At 46.0% G+C, this 25,547-nt stretch overlaps 1 protein-coding gene across 1 annotated transcript in view; it reads right to left on the bottom strand.

Annotated features, from left to right (window-relative positions):
- Window positions 1–25,547, bottom strand: part of TBCD (tubulin folding cofactor D) — a 1,666,801-nt gene that overhangs the window by 1,370,399 nt on the left and 270,855 nt on the right. Inside the window, 1 exon segment of the mRNA XM_069200356.1 lies at window positions 2,020–2,065. Coding sequence (XP_069056457.1) covers window positions 2,020–2,065 — 46 coding nt within the window.

Below are 25,547 nucleotides of genomic sequence, written 5' to 3' on the forward strand. Positions count from 1 at the left end.
CCTTAATCACTAATTACTAGAATTCTCAATGCAATGCATCCTTGTTTTAAGATTTGCTAAATAAATCATCCACTAAAATGCAAAGAAAATCTCTTTGCCACTTGTGTTGGAGCCAGGAGGAAATCTGATTAATTAAGGTGAAATTTTATTTGATTCTTAGAAATCTGACACATGAATACATTTTTCTATTCACTTTTGTCTTATGTAACAAAAGCCAAGAAATCATATTTTATATGTCACAAGTTAATGTATATGAAGTGAAATGTTTTTCTACGTACTCTTAACACTGGAAATTGTTGATTACTGTTGTATTTATAATTTAATCCCTGGATTATAATAAGCATAAATAATTAAATATTTTACAATAATGATTATCGGTTGTAGTCTCCATCTTGATTTCCAGAAAAGGACTCGGAGAAATTCAGAATTGTTAAGTATTTCAGTCTCAAATTCATAACAGCTGAGTAAATTTGCCTGTGACTGTTTTCAGGGGAACGAAAAGGCTTCCCTGTAGCTCTCCTCCTCAAATCAGCAAGGACGCTTTCACATTAAAATCCCTCAACGGAGAGTATTCAACAACCTTCTGGGATGCTAGTCATGTAAGAACTTGCTCAGACACCAGAAACATTCACAGCATGACCATCATATCCTTCACACACAAGATATAACTGATTTGATAGACACAGGCATCACATAAGTTGAGCAACATTCACAATGTGTTGTGCCATTCATACATCTGCGTAATGCTTAGGATGACAAAAGACAAAGGTGTATAATTAAAATGTTTGAGAGATAAGTCTTATGTTGGAAGAAGCAGCAGTCAGAATTGCATCTGGACACAAAGTGGGTCCTGTGTCTGACGTTCTTCAATTACAGCTTCCTTCAATATCAGTTGTGTGCTCTTTGAAGGAGGCACGGCTGGTTTACTATCACACTTGAATTTGTTGCATTCCTGAAACTGTTACTGAGTGCCCGGGTCACGATTGCCAGGGGTGAAGCAACAGATGTGAAATCCTTACTCACAATCAATGTTTTCAGATTAAACCTTTGCTGCAATATGGATGTAAATGACAAATCTCTCGTAATTAATAATGGCAAAGCTAATAGGTCTTGCTTGACTAAATAAGGAAAAAAGGCTAGTGCGTCATTTGTAGGTGGGTGCACCATGAATGTATGTGCCTACAAAATGATGCAGTAGCTTTTTTTATCCCTTTTATTTGTGGACACAACCCTGATGGGCAAATAAAAAACAACGAAAAGCACAAAATATATATATATATTTTTTTAAAGCGTGTGAGAGGAGTAACACAGGGGACAGTGGGGTCTGAAGCAACACAAAGGGTGCGGGTGGAGGTACGCAACACAGAGGACACGGAAGAGTACACATAAGAGAAAAGAGCAATGTGGCGCAAGGAGCGTGGGAAAGAACAAAATGGGGCTGGGAGGGGAAGGAGCACACTGGGGAGAAACAATTTGGGTGGGAGGAGCACACGGACGAGGGTAAGAGCGTCACAGAAGGGGTGGGGAACAGCCACACAGATAAAAGAGAAGCACACTAAAGATAGGCTGGAAAACACATGCACTGTCATGGAGTTCCTAAACAAAAAGAAAAATGTATTGCCTGAAAAACTGAGCAGTTTAAAGGCACAGTAATGCGTCTATGCTCCATGAGAGGGAGAAACCCAAGAAGAGGAAGGTAAGCCCAACCATGCAAACAAATAAGAAGCAGGAAAATTACAGTGGCAACGAAGCCAACCAAAAGCAAGCAAAGGGCACACTGTGAGTTCAATGTAAGCTAAAAATATGTTTCGCAACAGCCAGCACCTGCACTGTCTCGTAGACATGACCTAAGGATTTTTTTTTAGTAAGCTGACTAGATAAAATCCACTTATTTTCTCATCAGGTTACAGGCTTCTGATGAGAACATGAAAAGTCAACAACTCAGTTAAGTAGAAAATATTATTCATCTGTTAGAAGGTCTCACAATTACATTAATCCAAAAAGTAATTCCTGCCTTACCGTAGGGTAAACAATCTTCTCTTTTTCCATGTTTAAATAGCTGTGCCTGTAAAGGGTAAACACAGATTTACACAAACCATTGATAAAGTGTGAGTTTAATGTTTTTTATTAATTATTTTGAAAGGACTGGTGCTGCTCAAGCCAAACAATTAAATATAAATATAGACATGAACAGAAAGTAGCATTAGCATGAATACAATAAGAAAAATACTTTAACAGAGACTTAAAATTGATTCTTACATAATATGTAATTGTGCCTTAGCCTACAATCAGCATTATACAAGGTGCAACATCAGATTCACTTTCAATAACATGGGAGAGATGTGTACACACACACACACACACACACACACACAGAGTCCTTTTTGCAGGATTACCCCCAAACTTTTTGTCTTCTTCCTCCTGTTTTTCCTGGATTCAGGACTCTGGACACTTTACCACTGCTAAACAGTACTAAAGTGCATATGCTCTCCGTCTAAAATGTATTGTCGATTGGTTTCTCCATGATTGGCATATCTGATTTACTAGTAAGCCCCTAGTACACTGCACGGCTTGTGCCTAGGGCCTGTAATTCAAATGCTACTAGTGGACCTGCGGCACTAATGGTGCCACCCACATGAGTAGCCCTGTAAATATGTCTCAGGTCTGACACCGCAGTGCCTGTGTGTGCAGTTTTAAACTGCCATTTCAACCACCTGCCAGGCCCAAACCTTCTCTTTTACTACATGTACGTCACCCCTTAAGTAGGCACAAGGCAGCCACATGGGCAGAATGATACGTATTTAAAAGGCAGGACAAGTACTGGTGTGTTTTACATGCCCGATAGTGAAATACTGCTACATTCGTTTTTCACTATTGCAAGGACTATCTCTCTCCCACAGGGTACCATGAGGATTGCCTTGAAATTACTTTTAAGTGTTTTCTTTTCATTCGGAGCAGATTGGGATATGGAGTTTGGGGTCTCTGAACTCACAATTTAAAAATATAACTTTTAGTTAAGTTGGTTTTTGAATTGAAAGTTTGGAAATGCCTCTTTTAGAAACTGCAAAAAGAGCAGAAGATGGACAGAATGCTGAACAATGCACACATTCATCCCCAGTCACAAAAATCTGAGATTAATCCATCGTTTTTTTGCCCACTACGTCAACCAAGTTTGGAACCAGCCATATGCAAATCAGTCTTGACCCTGTTCCCCATGAGAACAGTCCAGACTGAACTGCCAAGCTAAGTCCTCCTAAACCCGGATCTTTGTGACTGGAGGTGAATGTTTGCATTGTTCAGCATTCTGTCCTTTTGTTCTATTTGCTTTTGTTGCCCTAAGTGGAAAGAGTATGCCCGGACTTGGGTCCCGTGCTCACTGCGCTATTGGATTCTATGTAGCCTGGCTGATGAGGGGTGATATCCCGAAACCGGTCCCAGGATGCTTGATTCCGGTCCAGGGAGGACCTGGCCTGGCAGTTCGGGCTGGACTGTTCCTAGGGGGCTGGATCCAAACCGGAGTGGATCCTTGTGACTGGGGGTGAATGTTTGCATTGTTCAGCATTCCGTCCACCATTTGTTCTTTTTGCTCTTTTAGAACTGGGAATTTTCTTGCTTAATCATTCTGTGCCTCTGCCTGCCTACTGAATATACATCTGGGTCAGGATCACAGTAGGGCTGGTTGTGTATTCACTCTACACAGTCACACAAAGGGAGTTGGGATGTGCCCTGCATACACTGATAGCCCATCACCAGCCTGATGGGTCTTGCTGAGCTACAGTGGTGGTAGGAGCTGACACTTGCACCTGAATAGAGCTGTACATGTTCTCATACAAAGCAGTCTCCAGGCCCCTAGAGTGTGTCTGGGGCCAGGGCAGGGAAACACTGGGCCTTGTGCACTAAAAGGACTTCTCTTTGAAGTCTGCCTACTTCAAAGACAGAAATGGGTATAAGTATCGGACCGAGAACATTCTGCCAGGAAGAAGACCTGGATACTGTATAAGGGACTGCCACTCTGCCTGTTGCTTTGCTGTGCTTGCCTTCTGCTTGCTTGCTTCTGTCCTGGGAGCGAAAGGACTGGACTGTTTTCTACATCCTGCTTTCCAAGTTTCTCCAAGGGCTTGAACTGAGCTTGCCTCCTGTTAAGAAGTCCCAGGGCCATCAAAGACTTCTCCTGCCAGCGCCTGGGCTCTCTTGCTGAGAGTCCTGACTTGCCAAGTGGTGCCAAGTTCCTAGGCCCTTGGAAGTGAGTTTTGGTGGTGCAACCAGGAAGAAACTAAGCACATTGACTCCAGAGCGACTTCGGAACCGGCGCCACTTTCCGACTCTGTGCCTCTGCCTGCACCGGCGCCATACTCTCCGCTGAGTGCAATGACCGCAACCTGCAGCACAGGCCGACACTGCTGCAGTGTCTCCGAAGTCCCAAGTGCCACATCATTGACGCACATGACACCTAACTCCGCTGCAGCACCTGTGGCCCCTTGGTGTGATCGGGACACCACAAGGTCAAAGCCTTGCATCTTGACCTGCTGGATTTATCGACCCTGCCACCGATGCTGCATCACCTTCCCTGCAACCGTAAGGAACTGACGCCTCACCTCCCCTGCCTAGCAGTAAGGATCCAACACCTCACCTCCCCGGTAGCAGTAAAGAACCAATGCCACACTGGCTCTAGTAACACCTCACCTCCCCGACTCTGTGCAATGTCTTTGCTTCCTCATCGTTTTCCAAGGTAATGTACCTGGGGTCCATGCAACTCCGTGACTGTCCCGCACTCCCTCGCGTGTGGCATCGGACTGTTGGAAGGGACTTCGTCAAGACGCCGTGATAACCCCAGTTTGAGCTATTTGGTTTCTAAGCGCTATACTAAGATATAATCCTTGAAAATTCATATCTTTACTTACGTATTTTGGATTTTTGTCGTTTTGGTCTTGTTTTACTCAGATAAATATTAGAATTTTTTCTAAACTGGTGTGGAGTACTTTGTGGCGTTTTCACTGTGTTACTCTGTGTGTTTGTGTGTACAAAACCTTTACACATTGCCTCCGAGATAAGCCAGACTGCTCGTGCCAAGCTACCAAAGGGGGGTGAGAGCAGGGGTTATCTTAGCTGTGTTGCTGCCTTACCCTTACCCTGCTAAGCTACCTAAGGGGGGTGAGAGCAGGGGTTATCTTACCTGTGTGACTGCCTTACCCTGACTAGAGTGAGGGTCCCTACTTGGGTAGGGTGCAAACCAATGCCAACTAGAGACTCATTTCTAATATATATATAGTATATGTAGTAGGATGCCCAGGTTTGCTATTTCCCCATTTATATAAAGAAATGGGGAAATAGCAAACCTGGGCATCCTTCTACAATACATAGGAAATGTTCTTATCCATCAAGTTATTTCTCCTAAATAGTTTCAACTTTAATATATATTTTTAAACTGTGTTTATCAGGGTAACACATTATGAACACAAAACCACTGGCTGTCTGATTGCACAGGGCAATATACGATCCACCACCCATCCAACAGAGTACTGCCTAACTAGACACTACTCCATCCCCAACAGTACCAGTATTACACCAGGCATTACCCATTTTTATATGGCTACTAGCAGAAATATTAGAGACACAAGAAAAAATGATACCTACATCAAAGGATCCAAGACAAATTGAAATATATAAACAACTGTCAAACAACACATACAAATCAATTCACATTCCTGAACAGCATCAATAATACATATGATTAGGCCATGACAAGACAATCTCATGTCCGAATGATAACATTTTTCCTGAACATCACAACTTCATACTTAAATAAAAGTGTCCTGTCCATCACCACATTTTCAGAGAACAGATTACTTCCACTCTTTTTAAGCTCTCACTATCAGCTTTTTACTGCAAAGCTTTATATAGCATGTAGAACTACCTCATGAGAGACTATTAACATTCTCAAAATTATTGAGCGAAATCAATTGAGCTCTTTTCGCCAAAACCATCTCTACTGCTTAATAAAATAATAAAATAAGTTCATGATATTCACCCAGAATTGCACCAACATGTTACAAGCATAGAGAAAGTAATCTAATACACCTACTGCATTCTCACAAGCCTGGCATTTATTGTCCATGTCTTCACCCCAACATATTCTGATAGGGGTATATTACAACCAACATAAAATCCTATGCTGCATGCTTGGTTCAATTTACACCTATCAAGTACCTACAAGTCAGGGCTTGTCAATCTAGTAGCAACATTTATTTTAAAGGACACGTCAATGTTCATTCACTATTTTACAAAATCCTTAGTGTAAGCTGAATTTGTCAAATTTGTCAAAGGGTTCCATATTTGCGAAGGTAGGCATTACAGTTACCAATTACCTCAGCTGTGGGTACCTATTAATGTGAGACACATGAATTCAAATGCCAAATGCATATATTTCAACTATAAAAATTCAAATGATAAAGTTCTCCAAATGAAAACCCCTCCAAATGATAGAATTCTCCAATTTTGCCAAAACAATTTCCCTTTCATTATTTTAACAACGGGATCTTCCTACAAGATTTCATCCATATTAGAAAAAATAGTTCCCTTTTCTTCTAAACGTGCCGATGTAGGTAGTAGCTTTTCACTTCTGCAGTTGGGAATACCTTTAATCTCTGTCTGCCCGTCACACACAAACTTCAAATTATTAAAAATGCATCCTTCTGGTTTACAGCATCATAAAACACAACTAAGTCTCTGGAACCTTCACAGGCTACCAGTCAACCGTGCATACACTTTAAGACTGTCAAGAAACAGTGCTTTTGATATCAATCATGGTACCGCAGATTTGATATACTCTCGATTAGTCTGCGATCCCTCTAAACATATGACATTTTTTGGTTAATTACACTCACACCCTACAAGCCTTGAGCCAAGTGGTTCCTTCATAGCTCCGTAGCTCCACTAAATTAGATTCACTACCATACTCCTATGACTAGGAGAAACAGACTCGAAAGGTAGAGACAGGAAAGGAATGGGATTAGAGAAACTAAAGGGGGAAATACAAGGGTTGGATAGAAAATAGCGACATTAAAACGATCAGAGAGGGTGGGTGGCAGGACCGAGATCTAAGATGGCTGCTTAACCCCGGAGCTCCGTGCCGAGTCAGACACAAGGGGGTGGAGGGCCGAACGGCAGCAGCTGACACCATCCATCGCCCTTCGGGAGCCCCCTGAGAGCCCAGGGCCTCAAATGTCTCCGCGACCAGACCCGGAGAATCGGAGGAGTTAGGTCGGGTCGGAGAGGGAGAGGGAGACTCGAGGCCGCAACGTGACTGGGACCACGAGGCTTGCGCCCGGGGCGGATTCGTGTCCTGGCATCCGGCGAGGCCCAGCGAGAGTCGGCCTAGCAGGGAGACCCGCCTCACCGCTTCGCCGAGACTGCAGCAGGATCGGACTAGGAGGTACGGAGCGGGGGGCGGCGGAAGAACCCGCTGCGTGCTTCTGTATACAAAACGAGTAAGGACTACTGAACTAACTAAAACAACCAAAAACAACTAACAACGCTCAGGGGAGAGGAGAGAGGAGGGAAGAAGGGCCCCTACTACTTCTTTACATCCTAGGAGGCTCTGACCTCAAGAGCAGAGACACAGACCCTGACCAGGGGGGGCCCTTGAGAGGAGAGACTGGGAGCAAGGAAACTGCCATAAACCCAGAGGCTGGAAAAAACTCGCCCTCCAAGAATGGGGACTGTTGCCCTTTCTCAGCACCAGTAAACTGTCCAGCAACACTGCATATCCCAGCACAATCATCAGATATCCCCCTCCCCTCTCAGCAGTGACTTGTAATAGGCGGTAAGGATACCCACCCTCACGGAGGCCCAGGGGAGTGTCGGAGCCGCCTAGTTGAACATTGACCTCTCCTCACGCCAACTCAGCCCCTCACGCAACTATAAGGGCACTATTATCACTCCGCGACAGGAGCCCTCGCATCTTGCCCTTGTTGTTATCGTAATGGCTTTTACGTGGCGAACAAAACACCTTCCTTAAGGTCAACCAAAAACAAGACAAGAAGAGGACCCTCTGAATGCCCCTGGGTAACTGCACACAGTAACAGGGGGGCGGGGGAAGGGGAAAAACAAAAAATAAAACTACTATCCAACACAGCTCCAATAAGGAGAACATAATTCTGCAACGCACACAGGGGGACTGAACACAGGCCAGGTCACGCTTCCCCACCCAAAGAGGCAGAGCAGAAGGGATAAGGACCCCAGAACCTACAAGGCCTGCCCTACAGACTAACACTGAGATGCCCAGAGGCAAATCTGGTCAAAAGCCCATAGGTAAACCAGCACATCAACTATTATTCTCAGAAGCGCTACAACACAAATATACTGCGACCCCCAACAACAGGACCGGCTGTGGCCCCAAAGCCAAACCCACCTCCAGCGATGGCAGACGGGGACCAACCTGCGACTATGGAACGGATACTGCAGGAAATCACTGCTGTCAGCCGTAGGATAGAGGGAATGGATGCTTCCATCTCCTCCCTGACACTGGAAACTAAATCTATACGGACCAACATCGCAGGCTTTCATTCACGCGTGATGGGGCTGGAGAGCCGTGTGGAGACCCTGGAGACTCACATGTCCACAATACAGGATAGAGACCAAGACCTTTCTTATCTACGAAGCAAAGTGACTGACCTGGAAGACAGAAGCAGGAGGGATAACATCCGCCTTCTCGGAATCCCAGAGAATGAAGAAGGCACAGACGTACAGACCTTCCTCAGCTCAACTATACCCAAGCTAACATCACTAGCTTTCGAACCACCGCTGGAATTTCAACGAGCACACAGAGTGGGCCCGAAGCGCCAGGACGGAGCCCTGAGGCCCTGGCCGATCATTGCCTGCCTGTTACGTCACTTTCAGACCCGCCAGATCCTTCAAGCTGCACCAACCCACGGGCCCTTTCGGATGGACAAACTTGAGGTCCGTATAACGGCCGACTACTCTAAAGACACCACCAAGTGCAGTAAGGCCTTCTTATCCTTAAGACCTCTACTTCGCCAGCTGGAGGTGAAATACGGCCTCTTCGACCCTGCGAGAATGTGGATCACTAAAAATTGGATCTCCAGAGACTTCTATAACCCAGAAGACCTAAGACTCTTTCTGGACTCCCTTCAGACTCAGATCAAGCAAGCAACTGCTCCGAACTGGTCACAAGACACTATGGAAGAGGATGGACACAAACCCTCCCCTGGGCCTGAGAAGGGAAACACGGACCGGCATGACCTAGCCACCTGTCCCAGAGGCAGAGAACTGGAAAGACTAACCAGGGCTCATGACGACAGAGGTCAAGTCCTACACGCTGTGGTGACACACACTCAGCTTTCGGAAAGAGACAAGACTCGTTCGCCATTGACACAGACTCTCACACCCCAGTGGAGGCACTTTTGTTTCACCTCAAGGGTAACAGAGGGGTCTAGCCGAGACAACAAGAAGGGTCATGGAGCAAAACGACCGCCTACTCAGCGGACAGATGAGTATTTGTTTGGACTATGTGTAGTTATTTCGCATATCCCTCACAGCCGTTGATGCAAATGATATCATGTTGTTAATAAGTTTTCCCTGGTCTAGAGTGACAAGAGGCCTTGTGGGGCACTGTTCGAATATCAAAATGTCAGAAAGCTAGCAGGTCATAATGTATCTATCCATGGTTTGACCTAGTAAAATTATTATTGGTAAACAGGCTAAGGTTCGCAGCCACTGATTATCCAAATACAGACTGAGATTTGTCAGGCACTGAAACGCCAAACGTGCAACCAATTTGCCAAAGTATTCCCCCTCCTGACGAGAAATAAGAAACAGGCCATAACAGTAGTATAGTAGAAACTCCCACGACCGTAAACCTGCTCCTTATTGCTTATATTAAACTCACGATGCAGGAATCTCCAAACCCTGTATGTAGACCAAAGACTACCATTGAAATACATACTAAACGGTTCTTTAAATACCTCTACGGGGTCCACTCAGGGAGACATTGCAAGTATAAGATGAGGCACAGGGGTATGATCGGCCTTCGAAGGAAAATATGCTTCTGCAATATCCAAGTCAGGCCATAGAAGTAACCGGCACCCATATACAGCACAAGATTACGGACTACACTCAGCATAGACCAGAGATACTATTGTTTGCTAGCCCCTATCTTTTCTTCTCAAAATAGTATGAGGTAATACTGTAGTAGAACTTATTTATGTCTTATAGAGGCGTTAAAGATAAAGATACAGTTAAAGTTGTCAACACCGTTCACACTGCCTCTATCATGATTTAGAATTGATGTGCCCTCCACTGTTCATATATCCACCTATGTGCCCCGGATAGACAGATTCCGAAACCCAACGTTACTCATACAAAGACTATGATAATAAGAAACGAAAGTCAAATGCTATTGGTACGGGATGTATTGCAATGAATATATGTAAGTGACAGCCTGAATATCCTGTAGCCCCCCTTTTGTTCTATTGTTGGACCAATTCGCTCTCCCTATCCTATCTCCTCCCCCACTTCCTCCCTTCCCTACCCCCCATTAACCATATTACCTGCATAACATAGAACTCATACAATAACAATGCAAAGATGAAAAGAAGATCATGCACCCAGACCAAAGTACATGTACTCTCATAGAAATTGTTCTCCTTCATCATCATTGACATAGCTCTCATATCTCATTTTAGATTACACATAGCTATCGCCCCCTCGCCATTGATATTAAGAGACCCTAATTGGATAGCACCCGGAAACATAATTGCCCCCCTCCCTTCACTGGCCCTCCCCCCTTCCTTTCCTCTCCTCCCCCCCACCAACAAACAAATGAACAACAACACCAGCACGACCACCTCCCCGCATGCCCCATTCGTACTTTGTCTTTTTTTTTTTTTTTACACTCCATCCTCCTCCTCCGTGCGCCAGATAGGAGACCTCCTAGTAAAAAAGACGGAAGTGCTGCATCTTGACCCCCCTCGCCTCCCCTGCGATAGTTGCCCGACCGGCAGCATCAGGAGCCCCTATAGGAGAGGAACCCGTAGCCTATAGATCAACCTCCCTAGGGGATTTTTTTTCTTTTTCATCCCCAACTGTCCTCTTCTTTCGTTCCTCACTTAGATCTTTGACTCTATTCTCCTTTAACCCTTTTTCCATACCCCCCTAACCCCCTTCACCCCTCCACTTCCCTCCCTTTCTCCTCCCGAGTACTTTTCCCGGCGTCCACCGGTTGTCCCCCTCCTCCCTACCCCCTAAACTAAACTATAAATATTACGGCCACCCCCCCCTTCCTTCTGCCCCCACACGACCCGAACATCCCTTAACATTCCGTGTTGCACGGGTGAATCTTAACAGCCATATCTGATATGACGGGGTTGCTACCGGCGCGAACCCCCCATTACGAGTCCTCTCATGGAACGTACATGGTATGACGCATTATATAAAGAGGAAAAAAGTACTATCCTTTCTTCAAACAAAAAAAGCGGACATAGCCCTGATACAGGAGACACACCTGGACAATGAGGAAGCCAGTAAGCTTGGCCGAGATTGGGTGGGAAGGGTCTCCTACAGTTGCTGCTCAGCGGAACGAGAGCCCGGCGGTGGCACCCCCGTAAATGTGGAGTAGCGATTTTGATACGAAAAGGCCTCCCGATTACAACTATTAAAACATGGGATGGCCCAGAGGGGAGGTACGTATTTGCAAAACTGAAGATAGGAGATACATTCCTATGTGTAGGCTCAGTATACGCCCGACTGGTTCTAAGCGATCTTTCTTCCTACGGCTCAACCGCCTCCTGACAGAAATAGGGACTACTCGTTATATTATAGGAGGGGACTGGAACCTAGTTCAAGATTCCATCTTGGATAGAATGGGACCTATTGATAGGGCAATAACCATGATCGAGCATTGCTCACAGATATCATCGCAGATGCAGGCTTGACGGACTATTGGAGATTACTGCATCCAAAAGACAAAGAATATACATACCTGTCTTCAGTCCACAGCACCCAATCCCGACTTGACTATTTTCTAGTGTCACGAAATACAGTCCCCCAACTTCACGATTCTAGAATACTTGAAAGCGGACTCTCCGACCATTCTCCTGTCCTCCTCCAGATCCGGACAGGTCTCACCTCCCCTGGCCGTAAACCATGGCGCTTCGCAGTACATAGGTACCGCTCCCCACAAGGAAAAGAACTCCTGAGGACCCACATATCCACCTACATGATTGACAATGTTGGCACCGTGTCCTCTAAAAGGGTCCTATGGGCCGCGGCAAAAGCACCATTAGAGGTAGCATGATGCGCGATGTAGCTCTAGCTAACAAAGAGAGGCAATTGCTCCAACGAACCCTTGAGGAAGACATCCGGAGACTTACCAGACAAAACACGGCACAACCATCCTTAGCACTTCGTCGTTCTCTTGAACAAGCCCACATGAATCATAATGAGCTATATACCTCACAGGCGGAATATGCACTACAAAGATTGCGTGGTCGTCATTATGAGCAGGGTGAGAAAGTAGGCAGACTCCTGGCGGCACAACTTCGACAGCGAGAAGCTGCCTACAGCATCCCGGCGATTACGTCCCCATCAGGAACGGTGATAACTCGACCACAAGACATAGCAAATGAGTTTGCGGCCTTTTACTGCCATCTCTATACCTCCGAAACAGCAACTACCACGGAACAAACAGAGGCCTTCCTTGCTGCGGCAAACCTACCTTACCTCTCGGAGGCAGGCCGGGCTCTACTGGAGGGTGATATAAGCAGGGAAGAAAAAGCACAAGTTATCAAAACCCTCCCCTACCACAAATCCCCGGGCGAGGATGGTTTCCCGACCGAGTTCTACAGATGGGCGGGAGAGGAGGCGATCACTGCAGTGCACGAAGCCATCACGGAAGCGTGTGAGGAGGGCTCTCTCGGCACCCTCTCCAATAAGGCCACCATTGTTGTCCTACCTAAGCCAGGCAAAGACCCCTTACTATGTGGTAGCTACCGCCCTATCTCCCTCCTGAATGAGGACGTCAAGCTTTTGGCCAGTGTGCTGGCAGCCCGTCTACGGAAAGTAATACCATCTCTGATCCATAACACACAAGTGGGATTCGTACCGGGCCGCAACTCCAGAAATCATATGCGCACCCTTTGCCACACCCTCCATGAATCTCTGAACATGCCGACAGAAGCCCTGGCCCTGTCCCTGGATGCAGAGAAGGCATTCGATCGCATTGAATGGCCTTATCTCTTTGCTACCATGAAGCATTTCCGCCTTGGAGAACAGTTAATTTCCAAAGTCCGCCTACTATACGACCATCCCACAGCACAAGTAAATTGCGGTGGGTTCATATCGGATCCATTCCCCATTAGCAGAGGCACGAGGCAGGGCTGTCCCCTGTCACCACTATTGTTCTTACGGGCTATGGAACCCTTAGCGGCTACCATACGAAACTCTCCACAGATACAAGGCATCCCCCTAACAGGGGGAATCTCCAAAATATATCTTTATGCGGATGATATCTTGCTCACCCTATCCGATTTGGATAGCTCTCTCCCAGCACTACTTTCGATCATAGGGGATTTCGCAACCTTGTCAGGATACCGCATGAGTTGGGATAAGAGCGAATCACTACCCCTCTCCGGAATGACAATGAGGGCTGCTATCCACGGGCTACCATTTAAATGGACATCGTCACACCTCAAATACCTGGGGACGGTTGTCAACCGAGGCTTGGAACATATGATCAAGGACAACCTAAACCCCCTTATACACTGAATGAAACAGGACTTCGCCAAGTGGTCGCAGCTAGGACTCTCCATGTGGGGCAGGACACAAGCGGTCAGGATGGTCACACTCCCACGCTTCACATACATGTTAGGCATGCTTCCTCTACACGTCCCTCTGACCCTACTCCGGGGAATAGATGCCTCAATAAGATCCTTCGTATGGGGCTCTATATGCCCGAGACTGACACCAGCAAAAATATTAGCACGAAGGTCCCACAGAGGTTTGGGCCTCCCATCGGTGGAGAACTACTTGCTGGCCTTGCAACTATCACAACTGGAATACATACTCCCCGGAACTACCGACCCCCCACAATGGGTGATCATAGAGAACCTCCTACGAGGAAACAGCGAGGGACTGGGAGGAGTGTATGCAGACCGCCCTAAACAGCCAAAACCGGTCCTTACAGCAACAAATGCGGCATGGCGCAGGGCTCACCGCATTCTGGGAATACACCCCTTTTTACACTCACAAGCCGCTATAGAAGGGAACAAAGTCATCAAAATCAGGGGTAAAACCCTAAAATGGTCCCAATGGAGTAATGCTGGCATTACCAACATAGCCCAAATCGTAGATGGGGACCAACTCCGACCCTTCGCCACTTTAAGAGCCGAGTATGACATACATAAGAGTCAGGAATGGCGATACCTACAGCTTAAACATTGTCTACACAAAATACTGGGAACCCCCCCAAGAGAAATCAAAATCTCACCAATCGTCGTTTACCTACAGAAGTGGGGCCGGCACAGAGGCGTAATGGCAGGATTGTACGGAGTGCTAGTCAATCATTTGTATTCGCAACCACTCCTCAACGGCCTGCGCCACAGATGGCAAGATCGTCTGGGAGCGACATACACTGAGGAAGAGTGGTCAGATATACTGGAATCACTTGATAGAGGTGTACAAGAAGCCCAGTTGAAGTTCTGTCTCTTCAAGATCCTACAGGACTGGTACTGGACCCCTATGAGGCTATGCAGGGCAGGTCTAATACCACAGGCAATTTGTTGGATATGTACGGACCTTCAATGCGACCTAGTACACATATTATGTCTCTGCCCCTCGACGCAACCCCTGTGGGATACAGTGCGCCATACTCTACAGGATACCCTTCAGATACCACACCCGTTCCCATCGTCGCTTATCCTCCTCCTCGACATGAGCCCATATCCTTCTATATCACGCCCACGGCAAAGATTACTGCACACTGCGCTGGCCACAGCCAAGATCTGTATACTTCGACATTGGAGATCAAGTGTTGCCCCCACACCGGCAGAATGGATGATGGCTATGATACAAACTGCCATGCAAAAATGTGTAATCTACAACCTGCAAGATCAAGCGGCACTATTCATGGAAGTCTGGAATCCCTTCCTATCAGGATCATAGGGGTCCCCACTGCCGGTGCTGCCTCCATTCCCCCCCCATCCCATTCAGGAATATGGAGGAGTGGCGGACAGCTGATGGAGGCCAACATATTTTATGCCCCTCTCCCTCATCCCCCTCTCCCCCTTTCCCACTCCCCTCTCCCTTTCTATATACATACAAAAATAGAACAACATACGACTTGTTCTAATGCTCTAAACTTTCCCTCTCTCTTTCTTTTCTCTTTCTCTCTAAGGTATCTCTCCTATCCTCTTCTCCTTTCAAACATCCGACCTTCGCATACTGGGCGTTTTTTCCCCGTTTCGGAGACACTAAGTTGTAACCAATGACTTCACTGCCCCCTCTTTTCCCTCAGAACTGCTGAGCCCCTGCCCCCCCATCCCCCTCTCCCCGAACTCCTCCCCTTCCCACACTTAACCCATTTGCAGATATACCAATATTGTCCGATAGGATTAATACACAAGCACACTCGTACTTTGCACAATTTGAAGACACACATGTAGGCTTGGTTCGACCATTTCCCCAACCATTGCTCTATTCCTCCACTTCGAGCTCTATTTTTCTTTTCTTTTTTTTCTCCACACCATAAATAACTATGCCTACATTGACATAATAGCCACTATGGCAGCCTACACCGCAACAGAAACCAACGGAAATTAGTATTACATTCTCTATGTCTTTTTGCTGTATACATCCTTCTCTGTTCAAATGAATCCCCCTCTTCCTCCTTCCCTCCACTCCCTTCCCTCACCCCGCGCCCTACCATCCCCCCTCTATCCCACCTTCTCACTACCACCCATTTGATTTTATTTTATAGTATCCCTACCTTTTCCCCTCCCTCACACGTCCCTTCACTCTATCTTATTTTATGCTTTATGTTCCGTATTTTGATACACAATATATTCAATGTACACGCTTTATCTCTGCTAAAACAATGGACATGTCAATTGAGAATCTAACCTATGTCAAACCCAAGTGGAAGTTGTCCTGTACTGTGTACAGTATCTCATATCATTTTGTATTTCTTCTTAATTCTCAGTAAAAAATTATAATTAAAAAAACAAAAAAAAAACGATCAGAGAAGGGAATTTATGAAGACGAAATAACAATAGATCGAAATTGGGTGACTAGAATGAAAGAAGAAAGGCTGGAAGCAGGATAGAACGGAAAAGCAGTAAAAGAGAGAGTTCAACTAAAAAATGTGGAAAGGCAGGAAATGGCGAGGAGAGAAACAGAAGGTTGTGCAGAGAGTCAATAAGGATATCTTCTAACAAGCAAAACAGTCATTAAGCAGTGCTTTAACACTAATGAAAATTAATTTTGCCACAATATCTAACAGCAGCTGATTATTATGATACACATTATTAGGCAATTAAATTACTTGTATTCTGTGACCTATTTTACTGCATCATGTAGGCTGTTATGGAACTATGTGCTTTATATTTACTGACTGAAATTTGGAAATGCTCCTAGGAGAAGTGCCACCATATATTATATACACACAATACGGTGACATGCCAACAACGTCGCAGAATGGAACAATGGACAATATCAAAGAAATGTGCTCAGTATTTCCATATTATACCAATGCCACTATTAAAATCAACATAAATAGGCTTTCTGAGCTGTCATCTTGTCCCTCGTGCTCCAGTTAGTGTGTGTCTGACAGTGAAGCACGCTTTTAGAAGCATGGGAGTGGCTGGACAGAAAATTACATTAAAGTGTCTCTTTGCTCTGTGATTCCCTGTGGTCAGAAGGTTCTGAAGTGGACAACTCCTGGGAAAGCGGGCAAATGCAGCTAACCTATGCGACCATGACCAATGACAAACAGCTGAAGTCCGGAAAATAATACCAATTGTTCAGGCTTCGAGGATTTCAGCTGTGTTGTGGTTTCCGTTAACATGCAGTAGCAAAGGCACCCCAGCCTTAATGTAAGAAAGTAAAACGTGGCCCCCGGCTCCGGTTGAGTAGTAAAATGCATTATAGGATGGCGCGGTGTGCCCGGTGCCAAAGCACCTGCTGTCTCTCATTGATAGCTACGTGTCAGTTAGCACTTGAAAGGGGGCACTGGTGGTATCATCACAATTAATGGTTACATTAAAGGACCGCTTTTAGATGCACATCACAGCCTACATGTATTTATGTTTGCTTCGTCACCCTTCAGGGAGCAGCAAACCTCCCAAAGGAAAAAATACCAGTCATTAAAAGTTGAAGGAAACCGGCCCTGCCCAAAGACGTTTCACCACACACAGCAGAAGCGGCAATTTACAGACTCATGCCATGCGGGTGTGGAAAGAACGCAGTGCCTGCAGGCTACGCACCTGTTTTGTAATCGTTCCCATCGCATGATCCCGGACACGAGTTGTTCTTATGGCTTCCTTACTGGAGCGCGTGCACGGCTTGAAAACCACAGGGCATCAACTGTGGCACAGGCTCCAGACCCCACATTAGAAACATGACTGAGGGACAACTGGCAAGGGTTCGTCTATGTACTCAAAGCTGCAGTAAGTAGCACGAGCGACGCAATATCACCTACGTTTCAACTACAGATGTAGTAACATTTCTAGTTTTTCATCACCAAAAAACACACGCGTTCGTCGGCAACTTATGGGTACACTAATGCAACACACTTTAAATGGTGCTCCGCAAAAGAGGAGGACAAGTACCATTAGCGCAGAACTGTGTCACTCATAATGTGCTGCTTCCCCAAGAGAATATGTGACCCCGATCACCATTACTACCTCTTCGGAGCACCTTAAGACTGAGTGCAAACTGGACTAATTTAGATCACGTGCTCATCGGAGAGGCCTAACTTCAGTGTGTACAATCCAGAACAATACCAGGGCTGGGTGGAGGCACTGCAGACTGACGAGGCCTAGTAAAATATCTGTACAGACGTTCTGGGCAGAGTTCCAAAGTTCTGTGGTAAACGTTTGAGGTATTCAAATGTCAAACCAAAAAGGATAAACTTGAATACATCGCAAACCTATACACTCGTTTTTGTGTGATGGGGATACATATTATATTCTGAACTTCTTTACTGCACACAATGTAGTGGTATAAAACCCATATTTTACAATCAGCTGTGAATTAAGGAAATATCTGACAGTTTGTGGAATATGGATTTCATCCTCATCATTTTTATACCCTGACACAACTCTGCAGACCTTCAACAACGTAAGTGATATTAGACTAATACATAATGAATGTCCAAATTATAAGGCAAGGCTATCTAAATTATATGGCAAAACTACTAATTATACTGCACATTCTTTGGCAGTATTATTTTCATCCACTTGAGCTAGAAACAATACTTTTGTTGAAATCTCCAAAGTATGCGGCACATGCAGGAAATGCTTAATTTAGCTATTTTGAACTTGATTACTCAATTATTAACTAGGTATCTTCTATGCGGTTGTATAAAGGCCCATATTTTTTAGGGACACTCAAATATGGAAAGTTTTTCTTAGTTCCCAGTAAAATATAATTTCATCATCAAAATGACAGCTCATCAACCACTGCAGAGCTAGAATACTGATTTCACAGACCATCTGTATTAAGCGAACTTACAGGGCGTGTGAGCTACATAAAGTATGTAGACCACAAGTCAAGCGTGGCAGCACGATTACAACCATATTCCATCTATTTACACTTTACAATTATAACACAACACGTACAGAAATGGAAACTTCTGCGGAAGCGGAGTGCTGAGACGACAGACGGACGAGCAGACTAGCATGGCTGCGCTGCTTTAACCCCTTGGCCCCCGGTGTGGCCTGGTTACCAAGGCCCCTCGCCCCCCCGGCCTCTGATTTTTGGACCAGCAGGTGCACTTCCTTCCTGTGGCAGGCCACGAGCCCTGCAGATGCAGGCGCAGCACACGCACGCTGAGGAGGCGTGGCTGGCGAGTGGTGGAGCGCAGGCAAGACTACGGCAGCCCACCTCTCGGTTTGCAAGGCCAGAAGGAGGACTGGTGGCGGTTGTGGTTCGGCGAGAGGGGAGTGGGGGAGAGGAGAGGTGGTGTTAGGCTGCCAGTGGAGACATGCTGGGGGCCAGCAAACCAGAGAATTTGACCAGAAGGTACCAGGGCGGGTCAAGCAGTGTAGAGCTGAAGCGGCGCAGCACGGTACGGCGTGGCACCAAGGTACCGAAAGCTGTGGAGAGGCATGGAGGTGTGGTGTGTGAAAGCAAGATAGCTATATAAGAAAAAAAGGGGGCCTAAACACCACAGAATGAAGCTGCAAAAAGAGGGGGGTAGCACTGCGCAGACGTTTGCCTAACCAAAGTGTGAGCTACAGCCACCTGCAGAAGCGGTCCAGCTAGGTCTGGGTGCAGCCTGCGGGGTGGCTAGCGAGCCCCGCTTACTCTCCTGATTCCACTCCTGTCTCGACTCATGGGACGCAAGAATGTGAAAGTGCTGCAACAGTCATAGTCAAAGGCATAATCAGTCTGCTGTGTAGCCCAACAATTGCAGAGTACTCTGGAATAAAGATGAATAGTATAAGAGCAGACCTAGAGAATAATCATATCTACAGTCCACGGCTATACAGATGAAGGCCCCCAGAGTGGATTAACCTCCTGTTCAGCAGACAGATTAATTAACCAGGAAAAGGAGTATGAGGTCAGGCAAAGCACGAAACACCACCACCAACCAAACCAAGAGGAAACAGAAGAGAGAACAGACCCCCGGATGAAGTAACTGCAAAAAGGAGAGTGAGCCTGTTCAGGGGACAGGCCTCAACCAACAAAACAGGCAGGAGCCCGGCTGAACAAAATATTAGCACGGAAAAAACGAGCTGGGGAGAATCAGAACAATAGAGAAATTAGTCCCCCAGGAGGGGGGAGCAAATTACGTTGCCCCACTCAATCATCGTAAGATAACTGTCTACTTTTTTGTTGCAAGCATAAATGGTGAAAGTAAGAGCAACCCACGGGCAACAATTCAACAAAGCTCAGGGGGTGGTCCATCATTCGTTCAAGTTTTGCACACTCAAGGAAGCCCTGGAAAGAAGGGCAAGGAGAACCCACCACCCCCACTTCTCCTTTCACCAACAGTAGTTATGGGGAGGCAGCCTCTGATGGGAGACGTGTCGCCCGTAGCCCTGGTAGTCCCAACCCCCGCATCAGGAGTCCCCCATACCTCGAAACAAGCAAAAACTATGAGGAGAAATTTGTTTAGATCCCGTCAATCACCACCAGATGTCTAGCCCGGTTAACCTATCCATTCTGGAGATGGTGGCAAGCGTGGAAACCCTAGAACAAGAGGTCCAGCAAGACGGCTCAATGTGCCCCAAGCTCTATTCCTTCCCCAAGTATGGATCTGAAAGTAATGACCGGGAGCCTCAGGAGATAAAACCGGACGCCCCAAACAAGATGGTAGAGGAAGAGAAAGCTTTGCAGAATGAAATACATAAAGCAAACACGACCGAAGGAGACCCAAGAGGTGACCATAAGGTCAATTTACAATCCTCGGAGGTAACCAGTGCAAACAAAATGTGGGCCGCAATCCTGAATTCAATGCAAGCAACAGTTTTGGCACTTCAGTTTCATTCAAACAAAATGGACATCCAGGTAGATTTGCTAAATACATTAGCAGTATTTGTTTCTGGAATAGATGGCAAGCTGCAAGAACTAAATGCTTTGCTAACAAGGGCCCAAGCTAAACAATCCAATGACTTTATCATCTGTTCCTGCAAAGAGGTGGTAGATAAAATATCTCAACTGTTGCTAATTCTGGAAGGAATATTAAAAGAAGTTTGCACCGCCCGAAATGATGAATGCACATGTCAACTCTCTTGTTACTACGCTAACATCTGCTCCCCTTGTGCAGAAATCAGAGGATGGGCTTCACTCCCTCCAAGTGGCCTTATCCCCGACCACAGCAGATAAAAGGGACTCTGCAGAAAGTAATATTACAGCAGGCCTTAGTATGGAAGCTTCAGAGGCACCAGCACTTTCACTAGCTGCCAATAAGCTCAGGAACTCTGAGAACCCCACAACCCGGATTTTATCAAAAAGAGAACGGAAACGTGCAATAAAGGGAGGGAAGTTGGCACGGACTCACCATCTAACCACTGTAAAGGCCAATGAGATTACCCCTATAGAATCAAGTAAGGACGGCATGGCCTTAAGTGGAAGGCAAAATATGGATACTACCGCCTATGTCAATTCAAATGTCAACTCAAATGCAGCAGTAAAGTATGCTCTCGACCCAGTAGTCATTACTTCTTTAACAAGGATCCACACAGGGTATTACTCGCCCACAGTAGTCAGCGACCACATGGATGAAAGAGCAAGTCCCTCAAGGGGTCAGAGGAGCGCAAGACCAAAAAACAATATGCCAGGAGATCCTAGCCCACTAACACAGGCCAACATAAGCAGCAAGAGAAATGAGCAATTTGCTACACAGAGCGAATCCTGCCACACGGAGCAAAACTGGCCAACTCAAATATGCACAAGTAGCCATGAGCTGAGTCAAAAGCTGCTTTGGATCGCGGAATTCATCTCAAGAACTCAACCGCTCCACTATCTTAAAACTCATTAAAGCACTTCCAGACCTCCAACATGTATCTACAGATGACATTGCTGCTATAAATTCATCCAAGCAAGAGGCAACCAGCTTACTGACCCAATGCTAGTCATCTTTTCAGCCCCGGATCTCCCTAAACAAATCATAGAGAGGAAGGACCTTTTAAGAGCCTGGGGTATTGAGGTGGTCATTTATCAAGGTGATACATATCCCTCCCTGCTACTACACTTTCAACATTCCGAAAAGTCCAAGGGCGCATAGTCAGTCCTGCGTGGAGCACATGCTGCCATTAACCCTAGGACAGCCACTGAAGAAGTGACTAGCAAAAGGGGAGCAGCTCAGTCCCTTTTGAGAGTTCAAATATCGAAGAAAGAAGGGAGAAAGAGACTAGTATCAAGTCAGAAATCTCACCCTGATTGGAAATGGTTACCACTGGCACTATCCACAGGAGTGGCTGGCAAAAGCTAAATAGCAAAGGAACAACCCCCACAAGGGGTATTAAACATCTGCTCATGGAATATAGGTGGCCTACTGGCAAATCTGGAGGACCCAGCAATAATCCAATTCTTTAGCTCATTCGACATTATACTCCTACAGGAATCCTGGGCTAAGAAATCAATACCCCTAATAAGATATACAGAATATTTCCAACCAGCTACGAAAACCAGCAGATCTGGCAGGGTGAAGGGAGGTCTAGAAATTGATGTAAGCACAAGTATTCTGGCTAAGATTTCAGAGTCTCAGGAGGAAGACCTACCATTCCAACTAGTGAGGCATCGGTGCCCGAGCAAATTCTCCCAGTGAATAGTAAGAAAGATAAGTTAGGGGAGAAGTTCATACGTACCTGTGAGTCTGTAGGCCGCTTCGCGCTAAATGGTTGGAATCCGTCCGGCATCCTGCCAGCATGGACAAGATCCTCCAGAAAAACGGTTTCTTACTTAGACTACACAAGGCCCCTCGGGAAATGCAAAAAAAGGAGCACAACTGGATCATCGAAATCATAGACACATACCGCAGCCAGTTTGTAGGAGGAGAGCAAAATTACTTCCAACTCTCGCCTCTCTGGGTCTGAAATAATGAGGGTGATGGAGGAAGCTCTCCTGGACAAACGTTTGGTAAAGCCATACAAGCGTGTCTTTCGGCTACCAGGACATGTTTCCCTGGCCCAGGTCAGACTGGAATTTATGTTGGTCAAGCAGTCACTGTCTCGACCTGCGGCATATATCAAATGTTGCTACAAATTGTGCTGTTCCGAAAAGGGACGTTGGCGAATTTAGTTTGACAGGAAATTAATTTGGAAAGAGGTAGCAGTAACTACAAAAAACATCTGGAAAAAAGCCTAATCCATCTGAACCTAGGCGGTGTATGGTATCAGTCGCTTCCCACACTGGCTTTTAATAAAGCAGTGAACAAATCAAGCAAATTATACAGCTGGAATTTCTCGCTAAAAGGTTGCACAGCTAGTTGGTTCTTAATTCATATAAAGCTCCTAAAGAATCACCACTTTTGGCTGCCCCCTATTTACTGAAAACCAAACAATGCTTTCTAAAGCTAAGACTAGGTGACGTGCCAACACTAGACCTCATGCCAAAATAGAAGAAGGTGTCGTTAGCAGACAACCATGAATGCTGCCTATGTGATCAGGCGGTAGAAAACCTAGTGCACGTGGTCTGTATTAGTCCAACTTTGGCCACTGAAAGAAGTCAAATATTGAAGAAATAACTAAATGAATAAGGGGTCAGATCATGCAGACAAGCTCTAATTGAAGCATTTAACCCTAGAAACACCATACTCAATGTTAGGCTAGTCCAATTTCTTGAAATCTTTATTTCCATATTTTTCTCCACCAAACAAGCTTGTAAATAGGAATTATGCCAGGGGTAATAAAAGCACTCCTCCACGGAATATGAAACCTACCTACTATGAACAAACAGGTTGGAAAAGAGGACGGGCACTTAGTTAATGTAGTTGCGCATCTAACCAACCCTGTAATTAAGACCTGTACTAGTAATTGGAGTTAAGTCAGGGCAAACCTGTAGAATGTATTAAATTATTTTTATTTTATTGTTTTTCCGCACTACCAATGTTTTATCGCACCAATATGCTTAATTTTATGTTGAAGGAATATTTTTATGGTTTCAATTAACTAATAAACATTCATTCATTCACTCTGCAGAGCTTTAACATTGTGAAGGTGTAGGAAAGTACCATCTTGCCTGACATGTTACCCCCATATTTCACTGTATATATGTTGTTTTAGTCTGTGTGTCACTGGGACCCTGCTGCTTTTATCAGCAGAAGGTTGACCCCTAGAGAAAAGCGTTGGTCTGCCAATGAGAGGGAGGCCTTTGCTGTGGTCTGGGTACTGAAGAAGTTGAGGCCATACCTGTTTGGGACTCACTTCATTGTTCAGACAGACCACAAACCTCTACTTTGGCTAAAACAAATGAAAGGTGAAAATCCTAAATTGTTGAGGTGGTCCATATCTCTACAGGGAATGGACTGTATTGTGGAACATAGACCTGGGAGTACCCACTCCAATGCAGATGGACTCTCCAGATATTTCCACTTAGACAATGAAAACTCATCAGGTCATGGCTAGTCTTATTGTCCTTCGTTTGGGGGGGGGGGGGGGGGTTATGTAGGAAAGTACCATCTTGCCTGGCATGTTACCCCCATATTTCACTGTATATATGTTGTTTTAGTCTATGTGTCACTGGGAGGACCCCAGTGTTCATTAGTATGTGCCCTGTATGTGTTCCCTGTGTGATGACTAACTGTCTCACTGAGGCTCTGCTAACCAGAACCTCAGTGGTTATGCTCTCTCTGCTTTCCAAATTGTCACTAACAGGCTAGTGACCAATTTCACCAATTCACATTGGCATACTGGAACACCCTTATAATTCCCTAGTATATGGTACTGAGGTACCCAGGGTATTGGGGTTCCAGGAGATCCCTATGGGCTGCAGCATTTCTTTTGCCACCCATAGGGAGATCTGACTATTCTTACACAGGCCTGCCAGTGCAGCCGAGTGAAATAACGTCCACGTTATTTCACAGCCATTTACCACTGCACTTAAGTAACTTATAAGTCACCTATATGTCTAACCTTCACCTGGTGAAGGTTGGGTGCAAAGTTACTTAGTGTGTGGGCACCCTGGCACTAGCCAAGGTGCCCCCACATCCTTCAGGGCAAATTCCCCAGACTTTGTGAGTGCGGGGACACCATTACACGCGTGCACTATACATAGGTCACTACCTATGTATAGCGTCACAATGGTAACTCCGAACATGGCCATGTAACAAGTCTAAGATCATGGAATTGTCACCCCAATGCCATTGTGGCATTGGGGAGACAATTCCATGATCCCCTGGGTCTTTATCACAGAACCCGGGTACTGCCAAACTGCCTTTCTGGGGTCTCCACTGCAGCTGCTGCTGCCAACCCCTCAGACAGGGTTCTGCCCTCCTGGGGTCCCGACAGCCCTGGCCCAGGAAGGCAGAACAAAGGATTTCCTCTGCGAGAGGGTGTAACACCCTCTCCCTTTGGAAATAGGTGTGATGGCTGGGGAGGAGTAGCCTCCCCCAGCCTCTAGAAATGCTTTGATGGGCACAGATGCTGCCCATCTCTGCATAAGCCAGTCTACACCGGTTCAGGGATCCCCCAGCCCTGCTCTGGCGTGAAACTGGACAAAGGAAAGGGGAGTGACCAGTCCCCTGACCTGCACCTCCCAGTGGAGGTGCCCAGAGCTCCTCCAGTGTGCCCCAGACCTCTGCCATCTTGGAAACAGAGGTGTGGCTGGCACACTGGACTGCTCTGAGTGGCCAGTGCCACCAGGTGACG

This window comes from Pleurodeles waltl, chromosome 7, assembly GCF_031143425.1.
Source record: "Pleurodeles waltl isolate 20211129_DDA chromosome 7, aPleWal1.hap1.20221129, whole genome shotgun sequence".
In the NCBI taxonomy this organism is placed as follows: Eukaryota; Metazoa; Chordata; class Amphibia; order Caudata; family Salamandridae; genus Pleurodeles; species Pleurodeles waltl.